Source organism: Lygodium microphyllum, chromosome 8 (genome assembly GCF_053477565.2).
Source record: "Lygodium microphyllum isolate KBCC chromosome 8, Lygodium_microphyllum_v1.1.10, whole genome shotgun sequence".
Lineage (NCBI taxonomy): Eukaryota > Viridiplantae > Streptophyta > Polypodiopsida > Schizaeales > Lygodiaceae > Lygodium > Lygodium microphyllum.
The window spans coordinates 57587462-57609366 of NC_141142.1; the positions used below are offsets into that span (position 1 = coordinate 57587462).

General features: G+C 41.3%; 1 protein-coding gene across 3 annotated transcripts in view; it reads right to left on the minus strand.

Annotated features, from left to right (window-relative positions):
• Positions 1–3693: 3693 nt before the first annotated feature.
• F2KP (fructose-2,6-bisphosphatase) overlaps positions 3694–21905 on the minus strand; it is an 85658-nt gene continuing 67446 nt past the window's right edge. For 2 of the 3 annotated variants that reach the window (XM_087682953.1, XM_087682954.1), the window contains 8 exons: positions 15373–15470; positions 14853–14928; positions 14464–14526; positions 9010–9101; positions 7489–7557; positions 7344–7407; positions 7159–7224; positions 3694–4326 (listed from right to left, as the gene is read on the minus strand). In XM_087682953.1, the coding sequence (XP_087539079.1) occupies positions 4240–4326; positions 7159–7224; positions 7344–7407; positions 7489–7557; positions 9010–9101; positions 14464–14526; positions 14853–14928; positions 15373–15470 (615 nt within the window). In that variant the 3' untranslated portion in view covers positions 3694–4239. Of the gene's footprint in view, positions 4327–7158; positions 7225–7343; positions 7408–7488; positions 7558–9009; positions 9102–14453; positions 14527–14852; positions 14929–15372; positions 15471–21905 lie in introns of those variants that run through there. The other variant, XR_015691608.1, reaches the window with a different exon arrangement.

The following is a 21905-nucleotide window of genomic DNA, read 5'->3' on the forward strand; positions in this document are numbered from 1 at the left end:
TAAAAGTTCCATTACAGAAACTTTTCTCTTATTGGTCTAGAGCACTCTCTCTCTATCTCCTAAAAGGCATTTTTGAGACCATTATTTATCATAAAAAATAGAAAAGAAAATATTTATCATGTATCTACATGCCATTATAGTTTATCATGTATCTAGGTATCCTACATTCTCTTATAGGACATGATAAATATGTGTTAGTATATGTACCTAGGGAGTCTTAAGTGTACCTTCTTATAATTGTAGTCTGTGATTAGTTAGGTAGTCGAAATCTAAGTTCTATCTTAACTACTTGTCTCTCAAGGCTAAGTAGTCTAATCTAGATAGAGCAATGATCATAGGCAAACTATTTAGTCTAGTCTCAAGCCTCAACATCAATGTAGAAGTCCATTCTCATTGGTTGTACAAAGAGAGATTATGGCATGCCTTGGATTAGCAAGTGGAATCATTTCTCAAGGAGATATCACTAAACATGGGATATCCCATTAGGATGGATGTGGCTCTTTGAGCATTGCATGATTGGATGTCTTCGCACATTCATGACAAGTTTAAGTATTGAAAATCTTAGGGCTAGACTTTACAGGTGCATCTCAAAGTTACATAAACAGTTATGATAGGTATGATTTCTTACTTCTTGCCTTGGTATCTTGAGCATTGAATAAATTGCAAAAACTGATGCAACCTATTCATTTTCTACTATGAAAAAATAAAGAAATTGTTTTGGATCAAACATGGGTCTCTTGGTGCATCAAGTTATCATGCTAAAGAATTTTGGATGCTAGTGCCTTATTGGTTATCAAGATTCATATCATTACTTTGCAAATTGCTCTATAATAGTTTTTATGTGAGCAATCACACCATTTTCTAAACATTACTCTTGCTTTCATTGAGGAAGTTATCTCACATGATCGCATTAGAAACCAAGTCTCCTAGTAGCATATACTAAATTCAACCCAAGAAATCAATTATGTGGTTTGTTATTACATTGCCCTTTATTACTTCTAAGCAAGAGGTCCTCCACTTTGATGTTGAACATTTCTATAAATCTAAAAGGCAATCTAATTTAGAGCAAACTGAGGTTTTGGTAACATTGAGGTTACTCAACTAGCCTAATAAACACATGGACCATGATAAATATTGATACAAAGGAATGATAGCTCTATCTTAGGTTTATTCTTTCCATTGTATTCTTCAACACTTTCAATGTCCTTAAAGTTACAAGCTTATTTGGACCAACTCAAAGGAACACATTTAACAATGTTCCAATTTGCTTGCATTTCAACATTGCTTTTGTGCACCCAATTGATGTCCTAAAATGATCAATCAATTGGGGTTTATTATAAGATGATTTAGAATAAGTGATCAGGGACTAAGAAAGAAAATAAAGTTTGGCCTTTTTGAAATAATAAAGCTAAGTGGTGTAATCAATTGCTTCGATTACAGAGACCTAAGCTTCCTAACTAGGGAAACATTTTTATATGCAAGTTGCTTATTCAAGGTCTTCCCACAAAGGCTATGCTGCAACATCAGTTCTCCAATGGTAGAGGTGTCTTCTATACAACATGCAATGAGACGCCTAATCATCTCTTCCCAAATCACTATTTTGCAACATCACAAGATCTCCAATGGTAGATGTGTCTTCCACACAACATGTAATGAGACTCCTAATCATCTCTTTATTCCTTGCCCAATTGCTAGAGAAGCCTAGGGTATCATTTTCCAAGTATGGTCTTCAATTACATGTCGATGTATGTTATTTGCTCTTGGTTTCGAGCAAGATCCCATCTGTGACTACTATATACTTGGAGCTTACCTATCTCTTTAATATCTTGTGTTAGATTTTTCTTACATTTGACAAACTCAGAATGCATTCATTTTTAGTTAGTACTTAAGTACAAATGATCATGTGGGCTATGTTCAAGGGCTATTATTATGTCAAGTTACTTCCGTAGGCTATGTTCAAGGGCTATTACTATGTCAAGTTACTTCTGTGGCCTCTACTAGTGTGATCCTCAAAGCAATGATTGCTTTAAGGATGAAAATCCTCTATACCACTCTAATTGTGTTACTTCATGATTTCCTAGTGTTGTAATTGTGCATTTTTCTAGCCTTTTGCTCAATGTATCATTTTTACTTGTCTTTGAGTCCACTTGGTTGACCATGAAACCCTTCATAAATTTCAATTTCTTGCTTTGTGTGTGTGTGTGTGTGTGTGTGTGTGTGTGTGTGTGTTGTGAGATTTTAATTGAATGGCTCAATTAGGATTATAGACAATATATGATGTTGTCATTCCTAGGTAACCCCATCTTTACTTTTTTTGTTGCATTCCCCAATGCTTTTGGGTACCTAGAGGCTATAACTAGATTTAGCATCCTTACAAGAGCAGCTTCAACACTACACTCCATTGCCTACTTTTCAACCTTCTTCACCTTGGCAAGATTGGATATCTATGAAACTTGACGATTTCTAGAAAATATTAGTTAATCACATCTACCATAAGATAGCAAAGAACAAGAGATAAATCACTGAGAAGAGCAATGGAGTATCACGTGTCCATCATTCAAAAGGAAAATGATGGTATAAATTTCTCCAATTATGAAAGTCTAAGATTCCTTACTAGAGGATCGTTTTTGTATGGATGTTACTTTATTGGGAGTCTCCCCACTTAGGATGTGCTATGTGCTCAAAATATCTCACTAGGTTGATGTACCTTTTGCACTACATGTGATGAGACCAATTTATCTCTTTATCTCTTGCTTGTGGTGAGACAAATTCGAATCTTTGTTTCCCGTGTTTGAACCTCCGTGACTTGCCAATAAATGCTCGTATCTTCTTGGGTCTTAGGCAAGATGCCTTCTTTGTCCACTTTGTAGTCAAATCATCCTTTCCTCTTCCATTTTCTCAAATGGATAGCTATTAGATACATTTGGGACCCATAATGCTATCTCCAGTCATGTGGCTTGTGTTTGAGAGTTACTGTTATGGCAACTCTCTTTCATGGTTTCAATGGACATGGTCCTCCCTATTGACATCGCTACTCCTTGGCTAGATATTGTTCATTCTACTTCTATTGTGCCTTCTACATGATGTCAGTGTGCTATGTTTTGGTAGCCTTTTGGTTTAACTTGTGATCACTAGAACTTTCACGGTTTCGAAATTGTTGGCCAGAAGGCCTAATATAAATACTTTCATTTAATTTAAGCTTTCACACACACACACACACAAAAATGAAATGATATATTAACGTCTACAAAAGGCCAAAATGACCTATGTGACCATGAGTTACAATCATGTGTATGATGGTACAACTGTTTGGGCAAAATAAATATGTAGCACAAAGCAAAATAAGAAAGGAAACTAACTATGGCTATGTGTAAAACATAGAGCTCTAAAGAGAGATGATCTTGATATCTTAGTCAAAGATGATTTAGTACCTTGGCATACGGCACATATCTTGTAATCTTATACTTTTTCATAATCAATACAATCACCTATTACACACACACACACACACACACACACACACACACACACACACACAGAGTACATACATATAGGCCATCCTAGAGGAACCACAAGCATTTTGATGCCCGAGATGAATCCTCCCTCTAGATTTCTCATGCACGGCCCTATTTAACCCTTTGACAACATGAATTAGTTATGCAGAATAGCATAGATTGTCCTCCTTCAAAGTAATTAAGGCGGTTCAAATAAAAGTGAATCGGATTGATTGACATCAATATCCCACTAGTCAGTGAGTGCATCCAATAACAAGGGGTACTTCAGAGAAATCCTTTCTCGACTCAAACCAGAATGAGACCTGTGGCCCCACCTCATCCTGAAGGGAGAGGACGCTCAATAACAAACACAATGTTCAGTATGATGGAAAGGCAGCCTGGCCAACAAGGAGCTCATCTTATTAAAGATTCAACCAGAACCCATTTGCATTTTATTGTCACATGAATAGGACCTTGCCTTTCAAATAATCAAGAGCATTCCTGCTATGCATACATCAAAAGCACAGAAAGAACAAACCCTAAAGCACATGAAGAACAGCCACAAGCACCTACATTCACTGCTGCCTCATGGCAGACCATTGAGGGGCATGGATTATCTAGACATCCAGCTTAAACACGGATCAAATACCACCTTTCCCAGAACTCTTAGGAAAGAAGTGGCCTGAATGCCATCATATCTTTACTGCAACTGTGGAGCTCCTCGAGCTGTTCAAGTGCATGTATCTCAACTAGTGCTATCCATGAGTTTGTACCGTTTTTCTTGCACACCAGTAACTCCCATTTGGATTTCAATGATTGTATGGAGAGGGACCTGCCAGCACACCATGTCAAAAGAATGCAACATCACCTCATATATGCCTTTAACTCATGCAGTTCCAAATTACAGTGCAATAGTAGAGATTTACAAAAAGTTCCACCCAAAAGGAAAAAAAAGGCACAACTTTGCTTATATACAATGTGTGGAGCTCGGAAAATAGAGATGACATCAGTTTACATCAGAGATTGTAAATGATAGTAAAAGATCCACTCAACATACCAGTGGATTTCCAACATACCACACGGCTGTATCTCTTGGTCAGGTTAATTTGTTTAAACACTATGGTTGGTCACCAAAGCATGGCATTCTCCAGCAACGTTTAGAAATGGCCTATGGTTATTGGAGAGATAAGGTGACAGGTTCAAACTCTAGATGAACAGTCACATTAAACAGCCATGAGTTTCATAAGCCAGTAAGGAACTAACAACAAGAATTAACATGTATATATTGACCATACCGTTCATAGGTCCAAATGGTAATAACAGCAGGCATTAAGATGAATAAGTATCAATCAACAAAAGATGCCATACATGTTGATACTGCAGCTCTAAGAAGTCCACTAATCACAGCCTAAATACCTAATGACCTCATCAAAGAGCTTCACCTAGCCCAAGTGAATGATGTTATTCTTGTGTCTGAAGACAATAAGGTTATAGTTATCACTGTACCCATAGTTTGGATGACCCTCATTTACTGATAACATAGAAGAAAGATGTGGTTGCAGCAAACCTGGAACCCAAGCAATCTTTGATGTGGAATCACAAAAGGTATTCTAGTTTGGCCATATTCCCTATTGGAAAATCAGCTACACAGGTAGCTCTCAAAAGGAAGGTTACAAACTATAAGCTACTTTATTCTACGAGATTGCTCGTGGCCATTGTGTTATCTATACGTGTGTGATTACCTCTAGACAATGTGCTTGTAAGTTGTGAGGCAAAAGATGTGGTCCTCGATTCTTTGAAAAATCCTTAAAAGTGTAAGTTGTGAGGCAACAAATCTGTGTGACCATGCAAGCCATACAATTCTCTTGCAAACTGAAACCACCAATTGCCACAAAGCTCAGAGGGGTGGAAATTCTGCACGATATACAAGAGAGATTGACAATTGCTAGGGAAAGCATTAAAATGGCCCAAGATCATGCTATGTATTATTGTAATCAACATCCTACTCCTCAAGATATCCAAGACGGCATGTGGGTTTACCTTAAAGTCTCAAAGGACTCCGATTCAATGTCTACCGGAAAGTGCTATGAATTGTCTTCAAGGTATTGTGGTCCTTTCCAAGTTACTAAGAAGATAATTAGTGGATCCTATAAGCTAGATTTACCTACTGAAATCCAAGTTCACCCTCTATTCCTTGTGAGTCGTTTGAAAGAACGACTGGAACAAGGAGAACTGATTGTTCCGATTGGGGAAGTCCCACAGCTTGAGAACACTACTCATTATATTCCATGTGAATCCGAATTGGTTCTTAACCTTAGGACTAAACAATCATGTCTGACCATTTATCCCAAGTATTTGGCCAAGTGGAAAAATTGACCCGAGATGGAGGCTACAATGGAAGTCAGTACCTTCATTGAAGAGTCACTTTCTCCACTTTGTCCCTGAGGATATAAGGACAACAATCATCCATAACGGGGGAAGTGTTACTTCCTTGGACCACCGGATGGACGCTAGTAGCATTGGTCACAATGGTTATCAATTGACTTAGTACGAATGCACTAAGGACACTTCAGGGTTATGGCAGCCAAGTCCTGTTTATAGAACTCAAGGCCCTATTATGCACATTCATTCTTTGATCACCACTCTTGGAGTCTTGACACATTGGCTAATGCATCCATACACCAAAATGGTGTGGGCTGGTGGGATGGGATGCCAGCCCTTGGGATGTGGTCGTGACCCAAAGTGCGGCTAGCTCCTAGGCCCTGAAGATGAGCTCTTTTGGATATCTAGCTAGGAGGTGAGTCTGATATCCTATGCCTTTTATTTGTGGATATAGCTTGTGTCGTGTCTCGTGTGCAAGTTGGATCCTAGGGGGACGTTCCACACATCATGGGAAGAGGACAATACACACAGAAGATGTCCCATTCAATCTACTGTGGATGCATGTGGATTGATTCATTTTTGAGAAACACCTGCTGCTGACAGACCTTCAATTTGAGTGTAAACATCCAAGGAAATAGTAGGACCTGCACGTGTGCACCTTCCACATACATCTCACCTCCTTGGCTAAAGTATATCAATGATGATCATGTTTCACCTAAGAATGTAAGGTGGATCATGCAAGACTACACTGTCCTGGGGATACAGCCCAGACAGCAGACCAGTCTGAGGTAACAACAACTATCTCTGTGTAAAGGGCTGTAAGTTGCCTTCACATATCTCTGTGTGATTCTCTACCATACCTACCAGTTCTATCAAACAGCTAAGTAGTTCATCAATGTCTAAATGCAAAAAAGAAAAGCAAAACCCCAAGTGAGACAGGTGCAATGCACAATGCCAAGCCTCCACAATGTCCTAATAAATGTGAAATGAGTTAACAGGACACAACTTCAGCAACTTATCAAACTTTCACGTCCACAATGTGACGGTTTGAAACAAGCCTTGACAGGACCCTTCAAACCCTCCCTCAAAGCCTAGACCTATCACTGAAAAGCTGCCTCTAACCAATCCTGCATCGTTAGGTAGTATTGTCAGTACTAGGCAGGTAACCAAGGGACAAAAGTTTATGGCACTGTAACACAACCTCACCCACTATTAAACATGAAACTCCTTCAACTGAAGCCCAGTATTATTTTTAAAACCTATGCTTTGAAATGAATCCTACCTCAATGTGTGGAACCTCCTTCAAGGGCTTGTCAGCAAAGTATGCATACAGGGCACGCAACACAGCCTGTTTTTGCCACCACCAATCAATATTACTTAGAAACATATCAGCTATTTAAATTGGCTATGGATCACCAAAATCTCCAGAAAATACAACATATGGATAATCTATTATCCATACCACACCTGATGTGCAATGACTACTACAGGTGCACGTTGTCTCTCGAGCTCAATAATGACAGGTTCCAACCTGAAGTCCAAAGCCCATTCAGTTAAAGCATCACAATGATATAAAATGGAAATTATTTTGGTTATCAAAGTGATGACTCACCTTTGAATGACATCAAGGTAGGATTCACCACGAGGATACCGATAACGCAGCTTGTCCAGCTTGCGAGCACTGAGCAAGCATGTGTGAAATGTTGGTGTTATCATGCATGTGCACATATGACAGCACATGGACGTCATAACCAATCAGAAATTCAATACAGCTCTAGCTCATTCAATGACAAAAAGATATAGTACATCATTCCAAACTCAAAAAGAATCAACTATGTTTCATGAAATGGCACTCAGAATTGAACCATTAAAACAGAATCAACCACAGCCAAAGCATAATACAGCTTTTTTTTCGTACTTTCTTAACCATCCAGCCTGGCTCACGTATCGTTTGAGAGCACCATGGTATATTATTGCCAGCTTATCACTGAAGGCTTCATTTCAGATTGTAAACCAACAATTCATCATCCGTGACCAGTAGGATGCATTAAAAAGTAGTGAATTACTCTCGAGCAAAGATCTGACATCATACTGTTTGATAACTTGCTGATAGAGAGCATCTCCATGTTTTAAAGGCAGGTGCTAACTTGTGTGTCATATCATGAAGATTATCATTCAACTTTCAGTTGACCTTCTTTTGATTCATTTTTAAAAGTGTATTGTTGCAATGAGACCAACCATGTTCTATGCACTGGCATAGGAACACCAGTCCGAGTAAAGAGGGAGTTTTGATTGAATGGTTACCATGCTAAGCAGGAGAATTGCAAGTGCTACCTTCAGCAAGCATGGTAATTCTAAGCAATGTACTACATGTGCAGTTAAAAAGGTTGGGAGAGTTCGAATTCATGAGTAACTGTGGCTGATGTGGACAATTTACAGATTATAATGTGTAATAAATACTAAGTAGTTTAGCATCATTCGTGCAAGATGTGCAAATATCATTTCAAGACATTACAGTGTCAAAAGTCTGTGTGTCATTGACAGTGGCTATCAACCATTTTGTGAGTTCTCTAGATTGTCATGATTTGAATGATTTCTCACTCATTAAAACAATCTCTCGCACACTTTCAAAATTGGGTTTTGATAGTAACACCATGTTCATGGCGTACAGGCCCTCTTAGGTCAGAAACTCTCCAAGTTTTTGAAAGGCATCAGTTGTTAACTCTACCCTTCGGATTAGCTTAAATCACTGCTCCCCTCTTTCTACACTCTCCAAGACCAAGGTTTAGATTGTCCCATCATAACAGTCTCAAACTACTGCATCTATGGATATACATGCAGGCTTAACCTTAGTAATATAGTGTGAAAACAAAGTATACTGAAGAAAAACTCTGGAAAATAACAAGCAACACTTTTCACAATGTAATATAAAATATTATCACAGCAAGAGGGAGTACCTTGAAATTTGTTCATACAGCTTGCAACTTTAAGATGTAAGTAAAGAAACATGACAACAAAAGAACTCACAACACCAACAACATGAACATTTAGTTCAAATAGCACATGTTGAAGGGCTTCATGCATTCATTTGATGCAGGACTTTCTGGTGCTTGAAAAAATCTCAGATACTTACTCGTACTCTTCTGGCATATTCTTTTTAATCTCCTCATATGTCATGCCCTCACAGACACCTGCATTGATCTCATCTAAAGCACGCCATTGCACCTGCATGTAAAACCAGTTTGATCATAGATGTATAAATCCACACAAAGATTCCCCTGAACACTTTCTACTTACCTGTTTTAAGAAACAGCCTAGATATGTATGGTTCATCTTGGTAATCAGAGGAAAAGGACAAACTTTAAGGCTATGGATTCCATTGCATTAAAAAAGGAGCTCATATTTAATGCATAAACTACAGTACATAAAATAAAGTTCACTATACACCTTTAAAGGAATGTGATAAGACTGCAGCCTACCATACTTGTAGACCCTACCTCACCTTACAGAACACAACCTAGGAAATGTGGAAATACCAAGACCTGTCTTGTGCATACATCTATATAAATAAAAGGGGAGGTAAAAGGGGCAGGGAAGAGTGGGGGGCCAGGATTTTTCTCCCGTTTTGTCCTGGGGCCCAGGGTTTTAGGGCCCCGGGGAGCAGGGCTTGGGGTGTTGGGGGTTTTAGTTTTCAGTCAATATATCCTCCTTAGGAACACCCTTACACACTTGATGGGCTTTGGAAAAAGCAGACACTTGGAGTTGTGGATCTCATGACTCTCAGGCACTTCTTTCCAAAAGTAATTGCATAGCATCACTGCAAAGAAATTGCTGAAGTTATGGACCTGGGGGAGAGACACCTGGTGGTCAATCATGGTCAGTTGGGAGGGCTTGTTGACAAAATAGTCGAGTGAGGCACCTATGGCCCCAGTTTACAGGATGAAGAGCCCATATGAATGAGCTATTTTCAGGTAATGGTGCATGCACTTGGACAATTATCATGACATTGAACCATATTTTAGCTAACAAAAAGAATTTTCATTGGGGAAGATGCCTGCTGCTTGAGAGTGTGGAGATGTGAACTCACGTAGGATTGAAGGATTGTAGGAGATTGTGGAGTTAATGAACCATAAGGTATAGCATAGAATACCCAATAAAAAATCTTGTGATTGGTGTAGTTGAAATCACGATGAAGAATGTTGTAATGTTCCCATAAGAACCCCCCCCCCCCAAAAGAAATTTTTACATTTTTTACATTTTTTTACCCTCCCTCTCTCTCCCCCTGCCGTGAGCATGGCGGGGAGAGAGAGAGAGGGAGTGAGCTGTGTGATGGGGGGGCATGCAGCCCCCCCAGGTGGCGGGTGGCGCCGTCCTCCCTCCCCCTATAAAGGGGAGCCTTCCTCCCCCTCCCTCGATGACAGGCAGCCCCCCTGCTACGCCTTCAGCAAGCTTCCCCCCCCCCCCTCCCAGTACGCCAGCTCCTCCCCTGCTCCGCCAGGCCGCCAGGACGCCCCCCCTGCCCTCGTGGTTTCAGCGCCCCCCTGGCCGTGATGTAACACCCCCCCCCCCCCCCCCTTTTGATTTCGACAAGCTGAAAGGAGAGAGAGAGAGAGAGAGAGAGAAGGTTCTAGAACTTTTCCAACCTTCCCCCCCCCCCCTAGCCCAATTCACGCCCGGGCTCCCTTTTTGTGCCTTTGGGAGTATATCTTCATCATCAAGATATGCTCAGGTGGCATTCGTACATTGTCTCTTGGCCAAGGTTCTTACAGACTTTCTCCCCACGACTCAGAGAGTCTCATAATTGAGGATGGCCCCGAAGCAGAGATCTTCCCAAGTGAATGGGAATCCCACAACCACGGACGAAGATTCGGGTCAAGATGCCACCACCCATGCAAACACACTGCCAAGGGTAAACACTAAAGTTTCTCCCCACAATCAGGTACTGCTTCAATATCTTGCTTATCTCATGAGGATAGGGGATCATAATAAAATTCATATTGCATGGTTTGATAGGTAAAGAACCTAGGCATGAATCTAGTTGCGATAGCTATAATAATCATAAGATATTTCATGTTTAAGGTCAATGAAATGATAGGTAAATTTGATTAAGGAAAACGCATTATAAGATGCCGAAATGCCTGACACAAACACTTGCATGAAGAACATTCTACTAATTAATAATAGAATATATTTTTGTATTATACGCTGAATGGATTACCTTAGTTTGCATTTAGAAAGAGCTAGAATCTTGCATTATTTTCATGAAAAGAATTGGAGCCTCACATCGAAAGAGATAAAAATACTCCCTTATCAAAAAAATATAATAGCATCCTAAGATTGCAAACCAATTTTTCATGCGCAAGGATGATAGAGCACATTAAAGTAACAGTTAGATCATGCACATGTCGATATATGCTAACTTGCACACACAATGGGATTGCACGATAAACATTGTTAGAACAGTAGTTCTAAAAGAAATTCCGTTTAGAGATCCTTGTCCAAACTCTAGCCAATAGATGAAGATCGGATAACCTATGGCTAATCAGGTTGGAATCTCGTTAATGTACTCTTGGTGATGTACTAGCAATATGGGTTAGCACCTGGTGACCTATGATATTAGATAGCTAATCTAGGAATTGGGTTGATCTTCTACCCTAAATAGGTAGCCACGATTAATAAAGGTCAAGATAAAATCACTTAGTTCATTTAAAGGATCTAGAAGGAACTTGTTAAATCGACCCTGCGAAGCCCTAACCCAAGGGGGAGAGCAAACTTTAGGGTAGTTGATTCATGCTAAGCATGTTGCTTGGAACTGTTGAAATGGTTTTAACGAAGGTTGATCTTGTTAAAGATGGATTGTTGACCCAAGTTATGCTTGGTTGTTTGAAAAGGTTGTAAAAGTGTTTTGATACATCCAAGTTAAATTCTGGTTGTGCATGCAATGGGATTGCGACGCCTTGAAGCAAGAGGTTGTGCATTCAACTGTTTGTTAACGTGGTTTTGGATGTTAACCCAAGTGGGGTGTGGTTGATGATTTCATGGCCGAGTCTGTGATGATTGATTGCCATGGGAACAAAAGGATGTTTTCCTAATTAAAGGATGTTAGGCTGGTTGTTTCAGCTTGGTTGATCCCGAAATGATACTTAAGGATTGGTTGTGGATCTGGATGAATATCCAAGTGATTATATATTCATGGCGGAAACTGTAAGGATAAATTGCCATGGGAACAAAAGGGATGTTTTCCCTAGTAAATGTTATTAGGCTGGTTGCTTCAGCTGTGGTTGATTTCCTAAAGGGTTAATTAAGGAAGGATGGCACTAGCTACCCCCTACGAACCGCCAAACCCTAACCAAGGGGGTTATGAATCTGCGCCAGGAATGTGAACTGAACTCGCCACGAGAGGTCTCTCCGTGGAAATTACTTGGCGTAGGAGGACGCTTGGGTGCCAGTGGGGGCTCTGGCCGTAAATCCCAATGCCTTCGGACCCTACACAAGTGTTCTACGTGACTTGAGATGGGATCTCGAGGCCTTGATACTAGTTACAAGGCGAAATCTTGGCAGGATAAACCTTCGGGTTTTATTGCCGGGAGACGAAAGGGTTTTTTCTGCGGAGGCAGAAAGGAACACTTAATTCTCTTGTATGGGCGGGAGACAAACATTAATCTGAAGATAAGTTAAGGAAGTGTTTGATCTTGTTTTATCTTGTCTTCGTGTCAGTGCCCTAAATTACGTAAAGGAACCTGTGACTAACAGGTTAATTAAGGAAGCTGCTTTTATGTGTCAAACATAATGTGGTAGGTAATTTATATAACTAAAACAATCCCCGAGGGAAGCGTGGTGGATGTGACCAATGGATCTATCCTACGGAAGGGTGGTCTCGGTTAGCGGAAAGCTTTCCTCAAAGGAAATGTTAACGAGAAATGGTAGGAAAAAGTCAGTCGATGGCCTTAGACAATGTTGGCTAGAACCCTGATTCATACCGTTTAAGGGGACCGGAATGGGACTACGCCCTACGGGCAGAGAGGTTGAACGATGCATCCCTCTCGTTTCCCATTCTCTTTGAACCAAGTGCAGTATGAGTCTGCTTTGGCCCAGTTGTGTCTGCGTAAAGTGGAGCGGCTGTCGGCCAATGCTAGAAGGCTGTTAGGAAGACCCGATTACAAGGAACCCGGACTTCAGGTCGATCCTAGTGGGAATGGCCGGATAAGTTCCTTGCGGGGCAGACTCGAGAGACCCTAGTTGGCAAACCCCGTGTCATTCCTTGGGAGTGCCGGGCGGCATCTTCTAGACATATTTCTCGATGGGCTGCTAAGACGTATCCCGCGATTTGAGGAGCGGGCACGTTACAAATGTTCAGAGAAGAGAGAGAATTGTTGAAAAAATGAGCAAACAAGAAAGGGGAGTTTTACAACCCAAGGAACACACAATTTAAGATAAGTGGCTGCCACACAAGTGAAATAGTACATGACTTTAATAAAGTGCAGATTATAATAAAGTGGAATAAAAGACACAAAAAGGTGAAGAGAAGTAAATAAGAAGAACAAACTGAATTGGACAGGATGGGATTGCGACAGGCAAGGCTGTTTAGATCTCAGCCTTCAGAGTTCCAAAGCCTTGCAAAACTAATGATTGGTTTTGATGTACAATCTTCAAGCCTTGGAGAGGGCAAGCCAATGCGTTCCAATTTCATAATGAAATTCTCCAATTTCATTTTTCCTGAATTTTGCCCACATGTGATTGATTAACCAAGTTATTTTTAGGCAGAACATCTCAATTGACCAGGTACCCTTAGCGAGCCAGGTTGTGCCCTTTGAATAAATAACCAGACATATTAAATATCATTGCAAATCTATTGGGAAGAACACCAACACTTGCAAGCATCTGATTGCACATCTTCAATGCTGCTGCTGCACTGAGGGGAGCTTTAATCGCAAGAAATAATTATCATTAACTTCTTCAACCATAATTTTTTCCCAAGAGACTACTTCAAGAGAATTAAAATAGTAGTCTCGGATCTTTGGCTTTTGGAATTTTCAACCTCCGCAGCCTAGAGACCACTCTACACACATCAACTGTGAAGATCACACACTGGTCAAAGAAGATTGCCCAAGGTTATCTTCCTGTGATTAAACAGTGATCTCAATATGTTCTTTAAGAGAGAATGCGCAATAAATGTCAGTTAGCAGATCCTAATCTGGTGAATAAGACAGCACAAGATGGACAAATCTATTGATTCCTCTTGCAGTGCACTATTCATAAAGCCTTTTTTAACAGAACAGAAGTTTGGATCCTCACAGCAGCTGCTGGGGTGGGGGGATGATGTTCACATATTAAGAAAAGGGTATGTTGTATTGATGAAAAACCCACACATAAAGTGTTTTCAAATTAGGACTTGAACACAGGTGATAGTGAGGTTTCTAGTGAACTGGGAGTTTGGATCTTGGACTTCTTGAGTGTCTAAAGTGGAATCTTTCAAATTGGAACAGATTAAACTGGTCTCAATATATTTTCCAAATTCTCTTGTACTAATCGTGATATCATGGAAACTCAGCTCTGCTCACTCAGTTTATCACTTACAATGTCTCACCTTTGGAAATCCAAGAATATGGCGGGCTGTCAGAATAGTTCTCTGCAACGTGCTGGTCCAAATCTACAATTATAACCCAAAAAGTTGTTACTTTTTGAAGAGGCTCCTCAATACACATGCAGGATTCTGGTATGCAGCTGATGAAAATGGCTGTTTGAATACACCCCATCCCCAGTTCATGATAGACATGATTCTGTTCAAAATGCAGTTCTTTCAAACCTTCACATCTTGTACACCTAAAATTATCCATTGCACCACATATTGCAGTTTTTTCTTTCTATCTAAAACTACCTTAATTCTATCCCTAAACCTTGTATACACTCATCATAAGTGATTGCAAAGATATATCAACATAAAAAGAAAATGTAAGGTCATAGTTCAGAAAATACGGAGGCTGTTCGTTCACTTTTCAGCCGCTTATTTACAAAATCTCCAAGCCTTTTGGCATATCTTTCTCCAGCCTCACTGTTTAAAAAGAGAAACCATTTAATGACCATAAGCAAAGAGATGCGGCAGTAGGACAAATACCATGCCTTAAAATCATGACAGTTGACATGAATTGACAACGCTCATATAAGGATTGAAAATCCATGCTAAGAAAGTGTCAGCATCCGCATGATCAGCAACATGCTCGAACGACTCATTTTGAACAACAAGTCTTTGCTGCAAATCATACTCAACAATACCATATCCCACTGACATAAATAACTCATATGTTCACTATGATTTTAATTTTCCTTTCCATAAATACTAGCCGCTTTCAAAGCAAACCCACAAAATTTGTTTCAAAAGCACTTTCTGCCTTACTGCAGCTACCTTAACCCAATGAATGTAAACCAGAAGTTCCTTTATGGTTTGTAATAACTACACTATTAGTAAAGCACCTACTCATTAAAACGAGGAGAGTACCTTAAAGCAGGATCTCCCCCAATGCGACCCCTTACATTATCTTGGCTTTCTCCGTGCCGTGTAAGTAAAATTGGCCTTGGTGTGATATGCGTATTCACCTGAAATTAGAATCATTTGTACCATCATAAATTGTCTTTTGAGAGAGAGGAAACAATTTTAATCACAGTGTGAACACAATGCAATACACAGGCTCTATTTCACAAGCCATACCTGACCCCTCTTGAAAAGAAGGTCCAAGAACTTGTTGACTAAATGACTTGGTGCACAACATAGTCGTCAAATTTTCTACGAAATTCTATTAAATGGCACCTACTGATAATCATCAATACAAACATTACAAAATTCCAATACATGAAAATAAGAGAGGCATATGGCTCTCTACTCAAGGGAGATGTCCTATACAAGGCTGCTAGGATAATCAGTCCAGCAGTTTATAATGCCACAGTCCATGGGAGAGACACTCCTAAGGGATCACAGCATCAACTCTCTAGCCTACTAGCCCCACTGATCTCCTTCCTCCCAAGCTATTCAAGGCACTCCTAAGAAATTGCAACATCATAACCTGCAAGCCCCTCCCCTCTTCGTCTCCCCACAACCTGCTCTAGAACTGCCTCATCTACTAGCTGCTAGGTGCCCCTCCAAATTCTGATGGAACAGATAGGAGCGACCTCCAAGGCTGCCCACTCAAGCTGGAAATCATCCCTGTCCCTAATTTTCTTATTCCAGATTACTCACTATCTATCAAACCGCTCTAGACAACTTGGGGGATTTTGCTCCAATGCCTTGAGTATCAACTGTCAGCCACATGGGCTACACAGAAAGGAGAGTAGTCACTGCTGATGTAAATTTTCATAGCAGAGAAGGCCACCAATTGCCTCTCAAGAAGGGGTGGCATTATTGCAAACCCTCCCAATGGAAGCTTCCAACACTGTCCACTTGGTGTAAGGCCATGAACCATCCACTTGCCTGGCAAGGCCTAAATCTGGCACTCTAGACAATGATCCCTAAGCCTCCCTCTGATCTGTGCCGAATCGTATTGGATGCCACTTCACCTCAGAAATCTTGTGACCCCTCCAAACCAAACCATAAGAAATTATGAATCAGGCAGTATGGACCACATCTGACATACATGAAAGCTGAAAAACCAGCAAGCAGCTTCCAAGCAATCTCTCAGTGGGAATCTATCATGAAGAATAACAGGAAGAGTCCTCCTCCAAGAATGTCTGCATAAAAGTTCCAAAAATCTGCTGAGAAACCCTTCACCCGCAGTTTGCGTTTTTTGTGTTTCTGTGTTTTGCATTTCTACGTTTGCGTTTAGGGTTTGCAGCCCCAAAAAGGGGTGCCACCCTAGACTGACTGTGCCTATTTATAGGCCACTCTCTCATTCATTCCTTACGGCTGATTCATTCAGTCCGTCACCTCTTCTCTCCAATGAATCAGTCCGTCACCTCTTCTCTCCAACCTCTCCACTACCCTCACACCCCTTCAGGAGGACATTGCGGTTCGTGGTTCGTGGTTCGTGGTTCGTGGTTTGTGGCTGTCGTCATCATCTTCCTTGTGCTACGGCACCCTTGTTCCCTTGTATCACATTCACTCCATGATTCAGAACTTCATCATTCCATTCATCAGAGTTTCTTCTCTCTTCTCTTCTCTTCTCCATGTTTTCCGAGTCCACTCTGTGTTCCTCCCCGCAAACCCTACCGTCTCGCTGGTACGTCGTCTTTTGACATAGTATCAGATTTGGCTCTGCTCAAACAACGGCAAAAATCCTCCACTCCAGTGATGGCAAAGACTGGTGGCGGGTTCAACCTCCACTTCTCTTCTTCTTCCACTACATCAATATCTCGTTTTGGTAGGTTTTAGGTGTTTTCAACTTGCTGCCCACACCCCTTTCACGGAGGACATCACAGTTTTAGCTGTCCCTTGCTGTCATCTATAGTCTAGCACCTGTTTCCAACCTTCCATCCGCAGTTTGCAGCTGTTTACAACAAAGTGACTATTGCTGATCACTCTCCATTCCAAAAATAATGTTATTTTTGCAGATTTCAGGTATTCCAGCTTGCTGTCCACACCCCGGATGCGGAGGACATCACGGTCCAAGCTGGCCATTGCAGTCTATAACAATTTGGTACCTGTTTCCAATCTACCACACATTGTTCGGAGCTGATTTCAGCATATTGATTACTACTGTTGGTTTTTCTTGCGTTTTTAATCTTTACCTTTCACTTTCGAGGAGTGGCTCTCCTTTGAGCAGTCATTTCCTCTACTCATACCCAAGATCTAGAGGATCTACCTAGATCGGGGCCCTTCCATCTTCAGCAATGACTTGGTGGCTAGGCCTTTGTATTCCTTCCAACATGGAGTCATGGAGCTAGCGGCTTCTCTCCCGAGGTTGAGTTTCAAGTTCTACAGCCCATCCTATCTCCTAACTATCTTCAAAGGTCTCCTTTCAGGTGGTATTCTCAGATTACAAGGTCAATCTTCTTCATCCCTTGGTCAGCATGGAGCCAACTCCCAAGATTGAGTACGGGCATATCCTTGTGGTTCTTGGCACCACACAAAGTTCGACATTCCTCCTATGCATTACATGTTTTCATCCTCTTTGTACTAAGGCGCTTGGGCAAGTGAACAATTTCCCCACAAGGGACACTGTCCAAGTGGCACCTGCTACATGAGCATTCTTCAGCATGTAGCATTTCATCTCCACCTCACTCTTCTCTTGTTTCCCTTTTTGGGCCTGAGAGGGGGTGTTGAGAAACCCTTCACCCGCAGTTTGCATTTTGCGTTTCTGCATTGTGCATTTAGGATTTGCAGCCCCAAAAAGGGGCGCCACCCTAGACTGACTGTGCCTATTTATAGGCCACTCTCTCATTCATTCCTTACGGTTGATTCATTCAATCCGTCACCTCTTCTCTCCAACCTCTCCACTACCCTCACACCCCTTCAGGAGGACATTGCGGTTTGTGGTTCATAGCTGTCATCATCATCTTCCTTGTGCTATGGCACCCTTGTTCCCTTATATCACATTCACTCCATGATTCAGAACTTCATCATTCCATTCATTAGAGTTTCTTCTCTCTTCTCTTCTCTTCTCTTCTCCATGTTTACCGGATTCACTCCGTGTTCCTCCTCGCAAACCCTACTGTCTCACTGCTACGTCATCTTTTGACAAAATCTACCATAGAGCATGTGCCAAGTTAGCTGAAGGATTGGGAAAATGATTTCCATAGTGAACTTAATGTAATGCACGCATCAACTTTAAGAGAGTGAGAAAGGCTAGTATCTACTTTTGTATGTCCTTGAAAACGACCCTTCTACTACTTAAAATGCCTAAAAAATAACAAATATTTCTCTCTACTGGAATAAAATATATAGAAGAGATAGAGCTCCTAGACTCGCTATTCTAGAGGGTATCATCATTGTACTTTTGAATGTTCTAAATGTATCACAACTCACAGTGATAAATCAGTCTTTGCACCAAGGACTCATGTCCCTTTCATGGGAAGAAGGGCTTGTTAGATTGGTCCCTAGAATATAGAAGTCTAGAGAGAGAGAAAGAGAGAAAGAAAGATATATTAATGTCTACAAAAGGCCAATGTGGCCTGTGAGACAAAACCAAAGTACATATTTGTCCAATGTTATCTCATCATGAAAAATGAAAGAAAAATGCATCCTAGTATAAGGCTAACATCCAAAGATCTCTATGTCTAAAAAATGGAATGTATGAAATGTCTAGCCATAGTGGCTCCTCTCTAAATGTCAAGACCAATGCATGATCCCAACCATGATGTGATCCACAGCTGTCATGCTGATGTATGGAGGGGTGAGTCTCCTATATCTGGTAATAATGGCTTTGATTTGACTTTAGTATGGGCCCCTCAGTCATCGGCCACGTGGTTGAGGTCGCTATGCTCCACAAAGTGCAATGGCCCTGTCTAGTTTGACTCTATAGTGTGGAATAGGGGTAGTCTAGCAAGATGGATTTGTCTGTTGAGCTAGTAGTACATGTGGGGTTTGATCTATGAAAGAAAGCCGTCACTACTCTTTGCCTAGGTCCCTCTAGGCAAGCTAGTCTCCTATCTCATAGTAGTGTTGTGCGGCACCTTTGGAGCTTCAGGAGGAAAAGCCCGAGACATCTCTAGTCCTCATACTCCATGATATGATGAAGAGGTCCAAAGCCCTCATGGAGAAGGTAGTGATACCTTCGTTGTATGTCATAGTACACTATACATCTACATATTTAGTGCTCCTCTGTCTCAAGCTCTCTCACAAAGCTGGCATATCCTATCCTCTGCTGAAATATCTGTCCACCTACCTATCTCTATCCTCAACTAACGGGAGAAGGTGCACATCTGTCCAATAACAGCCTACATATTGTGGGAGAGGTGTGTGTCCATATATTGTGATTGGACAATAAATCCATCCTCAGAGAGATCTAGGAAGTGTCCGGTAAAACTCCATCTTCAGTCCTAGAGGGAGCAGTGGGCTGGTCCTCCTTGTCTCAACTCTCAGGACATCGGCCATAATGACTGAATTTAGCTCAAATCAACTGAGAGAAAGTGTAGGACAGTCCAAGCTATAGTTGAAGGGAAGAAGCTAGTTGATGTCTAGCCCAAGTAAGCTCATCCAAGCGGCCATCTGTGAGTACCAAAAATCCCTTTCGCTTGCCTCTACTAGCTATGTGGAGGAAGTCAATGCCAATTTGGGATATTTGTGGCATGAGAGCTCTCATATCCGGTGTAAGAAAGTCACTCCTCTAAAGAGTGTCTCCACAACCATAGGTGACGCCCCTAACTCTACCTCTGATGATAGGGAGTGGGGTGGAGGACTTACTCCTGATCATGCAAGATATCATCATCACCAATGATCTCTCTATGCAGTCCCAACCATCATAATGGTCTCTCTCTGGGCTAGTCTGGTCAACAAGCAAGCTCAATCGTTTGTGATATAGGCTATAACCCTAGACCTTCGCTCCTTATAAAAGAGTAGGTGTGACTAGTGTGTCAAACAACCATAGTTTAGTGTGAGGTTCCTAAAACTGTATATGGGCACACTGGCTCTCAAGGGCCCCTAGTGCTACATAGCCTCATACCAACCGAACCTTAGCTACCCCCCTCAATGAAAATCTCAGGCCAACGAAAGTGACTCCCAAGTATACATATTCTCTCACATGCTCCACTACATTTCCCCCGAATGTGAATTGATACATAGACCAGGTCATCCATGCTGCTAAGGTGTTGAATACAATGACTTTGGTTTTTCCAAGATTCATTGTGAGATCTCTCTCTGCAAAAGGTATAAAGTGCATCCAAGTGATGTTGTAAGCCCTCTAGCAAGTCTGAAATGAGTACAATATCATCGACGTATAATAGCATCGATATTAACACTCGAGATAGGCTAGCTCCAGCTCCACCTCCTCTATCAATGTAGTCAAACACCTCATCTATGTATAGTCCAAACAACGTGGGTGAAAGTGGGCATCCCTATTTTACTCCTATGGTGTTGTCGATCCTCTTAGACATCCCCCTAGGTGTCCACATACGGCCTATCAATTTCTCGTACAATGTATAAATGCCCCAATGCATACCTTCTAGTACTCCAATCTCCTGCAATCTCTCCATGAAACATGCTTGAGGTACTTAAGTCCAATGCCTTGTGAAAATCCACAAAGCAATAATAAATCCTCTTGTAGCAAGCTTGGCATCCTCAATGATTGCCTTGAGTTTGAGAATATGACCCAATGTGGTGTATACATGCCTAAAACTAGCTTTCTCCTATGCTCTCATGCCTTGCATCTCAGCCCATGCACTAAGCTCACACCCCAATATCGATCCACATATCTTAGCTAATGTGTGGCCCATCATGATGATCATATAGTTACTAGGAATCAAAGGGTCGCCACTCTTAAAGAGTGGAAGTATAGTATGGTCTGACCATATTTCTAGGAATCCCTCACATATTGCTTTGTTGAATATACCTACCAACATGGGTGCCAATGTGTCGTATGCACCATGTGAGAAGTGCTCTGCCACTAGCATCCTCATCTTGTGCCCTCCCATTTTGTAATCTATAGATTGCATCTCTAACCATCTTACTAGTGAAGAAGGACCACTCAGTTGGTCTATGGGTTGAGCTGAGAGCGGAGTCTCTTTGTCAAAAGCAGGCTTGCTTCAGGCTTTGGGCTTATCCTTCAAAGCCTATAGACTCTTTGGTCCAAAAGCCAAGCCAATTTCTTTCATTGTTTTGGCATGCTTCACCCTCGTTTGGTGCTCCAGTTCTCTCGACACTTGCTGTCATTTATATTGGTGTTCTTCACCCGCCTATGGCTTCCTAATTTGTCACCATTGAGGGGGGCATATTTTCATCAATAACAAAGTATTCAGCTGCCCAATCAAGCATCATAACAGACAGCCCTTTTGTGAATCATTGGCAAAGAGTGAAGAGTATCTTGACTTACCTCAAGGACACCAAGAGATTTAAGCCTTTTCTTCAAGGCTGTTTCTTCACTTATGCATGGATTCATGGATTGTGAT